Raw genomic sequence first — 6,932 nt, 5'->3', positions numbered from 1 at the left:
GTTGCAATAATTATACGATGAAAAAAAAAATATTTTATTTACAAGACACCATATACAGCCCTTTGTCTATATATGTTAAAAACGGAGTCTGTAAATTGCGTCTCCTAAAAAAGATCATAGTCATATACTATGTAAATTGCAGCCGATGTACTTTTAAAATAGACGTAAATTGCGGTCTGTGTATTTTTATGACATGCGTAAACTGTGGCCAGGAATATTCCGATTTCCGATCGGCTGTAATAACTAATAATCTACGATAAAAATATCAGCTTGAGAAGTCAGGGAACAAAAAGCAAAAAAATGACTAAAAAAAAAACATTTATATATGAAAAAAAAATTACTCGGTTACACTATATGTGTAATTATATATTTTTTAATGATGCAGATTTTTACCTAATACTTTATTAGTAATTTTTAATAATACATTTTTTAATTATAAACAACAAACAGCAATACCAATATTTTTAACCATACCAATACTAAAACAATAATAATGCCAGTCCTAAGTCTGAAAAATGTGAGTGAAAATATTGATTTTAATAAATAAATTGATTTTATACAAATTATACCTAGGCCGCAGTTTACGTATGTATAAAATATATTCGGGCCGCAATTTATACAAAATATTAAAAATGGGATGCAATGTACAGCGATTCCTTAAAAATGATTGTAATAAAAAATATTATAATGCACTTTGAAATGATTATAAGGGTGTAAATTAAAATTGTTCAATGTTATTCTACACACACTATATTTTTTATAATTTAGTAATAAGTGCAAAGAAAAAATGAAAAATTGGTTAAAAATGTTTTTAAAATGTTCTTATTAATTTATTGTATATATGTCCATTGTGCATACCTACTATTATAAATTATGAGTTTTTATCTTATTTAAAACTTACCTATATACTTATGTAATGACGTAAAAATTAAGAGAAAATATAAAATTAAGGTAGAAATAAATTTCAAAAGATCGTTATTACCTTTCTCCTAATCTTCGGAGGGTTCTCGAGGTCATGTCTCGTAAAAGTAATCAAAAGTAATCAAGTACACCTTTACGTAAATTTAATATTAAAAAAAAAGCCATAGTAGTAATAAGTAGTATTTTAGTCATGTTACCTTACCAGATTCATCGCAGTGAATGTATGTTATGTGTTCTTTGGAAAAATATAAGGTAACACTAATCAAGGAACAATTTAAGGAAAACTTAAATTTAAATAAGAAAAAAACAACACTGGTTTAGATTATGAAAAAGGAAAAAGTCCAGTTTTCGCTGGCAGAATCTTGTGTGGTCGTGTGGAGAGCTCTTGCTCGTGAGGTAGGTGCGCTTGCATTGGATAGCTTGGCTGGTGCTCATGCACTGAGAGGAGACGACCTAGTCAAGCCGGCCAGAGCCGCAGGTGACTCTATTAAAGGTCTCCGCGTTTTCTAAAGAAATTGACTTTCTCCTAGGCGACAGAGACCCTCATTGGACCATCCTTTGTCTTTGGCGGCACACGAAATAGATCATACGTATTGCGTCACATTGTCACGACTGCGTGTGAGTTCCTATGTGACTAAATAATGTAAACGTTCCTTTCATCAGTGATTAATTGTGTTTATAAGGTTTTTAACGATTATCTGCGTGCGACAACTTGACCGTTATTTATTTTATTGAATAGTTAAGCATAAACAATATTACAATCATGATATGTCACCATATCATTACACTTAATAATAGTGGTGAATCTGGTATATTATTTTTTTTCGGCGAGACAAAATAATTCGCAAAGTTTATTTTACGTATGTTCCTGAGAAGTCCATAGTCCAAAGCAGTACTTATAGGTAGTAATATGTTCAAGTTAAATATTATGCTCTATTCTTCACTTCAATTACCTTAACCTATACATGGAAATATGGTGATTATTGCTTACACAATTCGTTTTGAAAGTACTACAATAGTAAAGTTAATAGATAGGTAGTAAGCACTATATTATACTATTATAGGTACCTATGTCAGCCATATCAGCATTAGAATAACGATACAGAAATTAAATTACTAATTTTTTATAAATAACAACCTGGAATACTTAAATCCGAAAGTTTTTGTTGTTCAATTGTAAAATTTTTACGATAAATGCAAATTCAGAAACTCTATGGCAATTGGCAATATGAAAATTTAACAAGCATTCACAACTACATATATATTCGCTGTCCATAACATTGAGTAAAAAAAAAGAAAAGATAAAATTCACAATACCACTATGGGTTTTGGTTGCAAGACAAAATGCCCGTTTTTATTCTATACTGGTTCTATCACTTGTTAGTAAAGTGTTTCTTTTGGCTAGTTTTTAAATAAAACCTACTGAATATTAATTATAATTAATATAGACAGTCTGTATTTCTTTGCATTTTCTAATAAAAGTAATTGATAAGACAAATATTATTATATAGGTATTAAAAATCCTCTTTTATTTTTCAGAAGGCGCAATTAACCAAATGACCTACGAATATTTAAATGGAATTATAAGTTCAGACAGTAAGTAGAACCTATGTTAATTAATTGTAAAGTTAGAAATCCTTATTCAGGATGTTGTGAAAACATTTTAACGTAATAATTTATATTATGATAATTGATAACAGGAGATTTATACATTCACATTAAGAAGTGATTTTTTGGAGGTAGGGGGGATTATTAAGCTTTAAAAAATGGTATATTTATACACTATATCATTGAAGTATAATTTTTAAAACATAATTCAATTACCTTGATGTAAATGAAAATCATCATTTATTTTATCGTAAGATACTATGGCATTATTTAATGAACCGTCTAAAAAGAAACCACATTCAGTTAAATTCTACTGAAAAAATATTTGATAAAAAATAAATATTGGACACTTGAAGAATCTTTATCCATACTAGGCTGGTTTTAGTTTTATAATGGAAAAATGACTAAATACTTACGAGGAGTAGTAGTATAATAATAATATTAGTATAATAGGCGGTGATTAGGAAAACTCTACTCCCAAACATATTCAAACTCTAAAAAAATATTATAATAATTATTTATTTATTTATTTATTTTTTTTTTTTTGATATTATGAAGTAGATCATTTTATTGGGAAGATATTATTCATCCTCCCCTCTTAAAATGTATTTTAACCCTTAACTGGTATCGTCGGGTCAAAAAAGACTCATGACATTTTGTTTTTAACTTTCTACAATAAATCGCTCTTTTTTCACTGTAGAATGCATTGTATTTTATCACCTAACCTAACGATAATAATATTGTGTTATGTCATAATATTTTAATTATTATTCGCGTTTATTACCGAGTGCAGTGCAGTAATCACGTAATCACGTAGTTTCAAGTTGTTTTTTTTTAAATGAGTAGTGAAACTATTATTAATTGGTTAGACGAAGTAGATGATGAAATTAGTGATGCAGAGAGTTTGTATCGGATCATGAAAGTGAGTCCGAGCAAGAAATATCTGAAGTTTCCGAAGATGAAACCGATAGCTTAGAATATAGTTCTAATGAAACTGTTGAACAAAATGTACGTTCTCAAAATTTTATTTATGGAAAAAACAGGTACAAATGGTCTTTACAGCTTTTTCCACAGACGTACTCGATCTGATAATATAATATCACATCTTTCTGGTGTAGTTGGCTCTGCAAAAATAATTACTAGTAGTAATCCAATTGATTTTTGGAATATTTTATTTGATAATACGATGATTGAAAAAAATACTGATTACACAAATGTAAAAATAACTGAACTATCGATTTCATAATATATGGTAACACAAGTACATTTACTGGGCACACAGACATTATTGAAATTAAAGCATTTATTGGTTTATTGTATTTATGTGGTATCTTCAAATCGGGCATGGAAGATGTAGAAGGACGTTTTGCTACTGATGGTACTGGTAGAGATATATTTCGCGCGACAATGAGTTTGAAACGGTTTTTATTTTTGCTTTCAACTATTCGTTTTGACAATATATTATATGATAAAGATGATAGAAAAGAATCGGGTGATCGTGTAGCTCCAATATCAGAGTTGTTTCAAATGTTTTTGGTAAATAGTCAATCAAATTATTCAATGTCTGAATATTCTACAGTTGATAAAATGCTGGTTCCTTTTAGAGGGCGTTGCTCTTTTCGCATGTATATGAAAAGCAAACCAAATAAATACGGACTCAAAATAATGTGTTTATGTGACGCAAAAAACCACTATTTGTATAATGCATTTATTTATTGTGGAAAAAATAATGTTCCAAATCCTAAAAAGTTTGCAATACCTACTTTAAATGTGTTAGAACTTGTAACACCTATTTTTAATTCAAATAGAAATATAACTGGGGAAAACTGGTTTTCTTCCATAGAACTAATAACTGAATTAAAACGACATGGCCTAACATACGTGGGGACATTACGTAAAAATAAAAAAGATATATCATCACAAATTGTTCCTAACAAACAAATTGAAGTAAATACAACAAAGTTTGCATTTACCAAAGACATAACATTATTATCGTTTGTTCCAAAAAAGAATAGATACGTGTTGCTTTTATCTTCTATGCACCATATAAATACAATAAATCCGGAGAATTCAAAACCAGAAATAATTGAATTTTATAACCAAACGAAAGTAGAAGTTGACGCTTTGGACCAAAAGTGTGCAGTCTATTCAACACATCGACGTCTACGAAGATGGCCAATCGCTATATTTTATGTTATGTTAGATATTGCTTCTGTAAATGCACGTGTTTTATATAGTTGTAAAAATATAAATTCACCAATACCACGTCAAAAGTTTGGAATAATACTAGGAAAAGAGCTTATTATTCCTCATATGAAACGACGACTATTACAAGAAAGACTACCTAGAGAAATACCACAAATTATTAAAAAAATACTAGGAGATAATATTGACGAAGCAACTCAAGACATTTCTTCTAACCCAAACAAACGACGAAGGTGTTACGTGTGTCCAAGTTCTAAAGATACGAAATATTCAAATATTTGTTCTGTATGCAAAAAAACGATTTGTAAAACACACGAAGTTCAAGTATCAAAATGTGTTAATTGTATGGATACAGAGTAACTAAGCATTTTTATTTATTTTTATTTTATAATGTAAGGAACTTTCCACCAATATCTTTATTTTTTTTATTTGAATTTCATTAATTAATTAAATTAAGTGTTTAATAATTGAGTAACATTTAAAATATATTTCATACAAAAAAGTCAAGTCTTAAATAATAAACTAATACCTAAGCTTTTAAATTTGTTTGTAGTTGATTAGATAAAAAAACGTCCAGAGAGGTACAATAAGTGTTTGTAATTTTTTAGAAATAAATGTTTTAAGTTCTAAATTTTATTTTATTTTGTTTTTATTGTATCTAAACTTAACTAAAAACCAGTGGGTAATTCAAATTTGAATGTAAATATATTTTTTTTAAATAATTTATTCACACATTTATAAATAATCATGTAAATTTGCAAGATTAAAATAAATTTGTATAAAACACTTATATTTGAAAAAAAAAATATGTGTTATTAGTTAAAAATATTCATTTCATTTCATAGAATATAATGGAAAAAAAAAATTGAATAACTTATAAGTAGTTCAAATTTTGGGTCATTTTTGACCCGACAATACCAGTTACGTGAACACAAATAAGGATACCAGTTAAGGGTTAATATCTGCCTATAAGTGGTGCTTCACGGAACGGAAAAATAAATACTTAAGTAAAATTAATAAAAAAAAACATTCGTCATTCTTTTTTTGAGTTTGTTTGATGGTGAAAAATAAAGACGATGACAAAATATATAGTTTACTACATTAAGTCCAAAGTTTCTTATTAATACAAGTCATGGCCGATTTCATAGTAATCTCAATAATCACGTTATGTGGTCATAATAAAAAATGTTCACGAGATTATCGATGGAAATGGACTCGTAGAATTCAAATCTATGCTTGTAACAAAATAAATGTTTCAGGTTTGAACATTTCTGTTGGTACTCTTGTATATTAATACAATAATGTCAATAACTAGGCAATAGGCGCACTAATTTACTTTTCAAATTAATTTACTTTACCAATTATTACTAACCCAATACCAGTATCTACATCATGTTCAGAGCCGTGCCGTTAAGATTTGGCGCCCAGGGCAAAATTAAAAATATTCGCCCCCTATTTTAGTTATCATTAAAGACCGGATTTAATTGATATTGCAACTTTTTTTGTAGTTAAGATAAATCAAATCTGATCAAATATGTACACGATTTGTATTAATTATTGTCTTTCTGTTTAATTTTATGTTGCAATTTATTGCAATTTTTAATGTTTTTGCAATTTTTTTCAATTTTGTATATTTCACGTAATCAAATGTACAAATCAATATTTCTTAACTAATTTTATAATATAAAAATAATAACATTATTGTGGATTTTTATTATTGGTTTGATTAATATGATCTTAGAAGTATAAAGGAGTATTATCTATGTTATTTATCGCTCGTCTGGAATTTTCTATCTCAAATTACTGTGACTAGCGATAATAACGACTATGAAAGCTATAAGCGTCGTGTGCGTTTACCCGTTGATACGTACTAGTACCTATTTCTTTGATCAGTTTGACCGCACAAACCGACCGTGAACGTATTCGTCGAAATGCTTGAAATAAAATCAAGTTTAAAAAGTAAAATATCGAATTGGATTGCTCCTTATAATTAAAATAAAGAAGTATTTTCATCAGATGGAAAGATTATATATTGTCTCGTATGTGAAAAGTCTGTGTCTACTGAAAAAAAATATCTATTAGATCATCATTCCAAAACAAGTAAGTTTTGTACATAACTCCATGTTATTTTATATCAAAAATACATGTATATTTATTTTAGTTCAACACATAAATGCATTACAAAGGAATAAAGAAAG

The 6,932-nt window shown here is 28.1% G+C and overlaps 1 protein-coding gene across 1 annotated transcript; it reads left to right on the top strand.

The window, feature by feature from the left end:
- Positions 1 to 3,873: 3,873 nt before the first annotated feature.
- LOC112591400 (piggyBac transposable element-derived protein 4-like) lies at positions 3,874 to 5,094 on the top strand. Its single transcript, XM_025335207.1, has one exon. It carries the CDS (start codon positions 3,874 to 3,876, stop codon positions 5,092 to 5,094), a length of 1,221 nt encoding a protein of 406 aa, XP_025190992.1.
- Positions 5,095 to 6,932: the final 1,838 nt, after the last annotated feature.

The sequence above is a fragment of the Melanaphis sacchari genome, unplaced genomic scaffold, assembly GCF_002803265.2.
Source record: "Melanaphis sacchari strain LSU unplaced genomic scaffold, SCAv2.0 Contig133_pilon_pilon, whole genome shotgun sequence".
NCBI classification, from domain to species: Eukaryota; Metazoa; Arthropoda; class Insecta; order Hemiptera; family Aphididae; genus Melanaphis; species Melanaphis sacchari.
Note: the sequence above shows the minus strand (reverse complement) of the source record. Positions and strands in the feature narration are given on the sequence as shown.

Excerpts from the sequence above, each read along its gene's own strand:
- LOC112591400 (XM_025335207.1), top strand. The coding sequence starts at position 3,874 with ATGGAAGATGTAGAAGGACGTTTTGCTACTGATGGTACTGGTAGAGAT.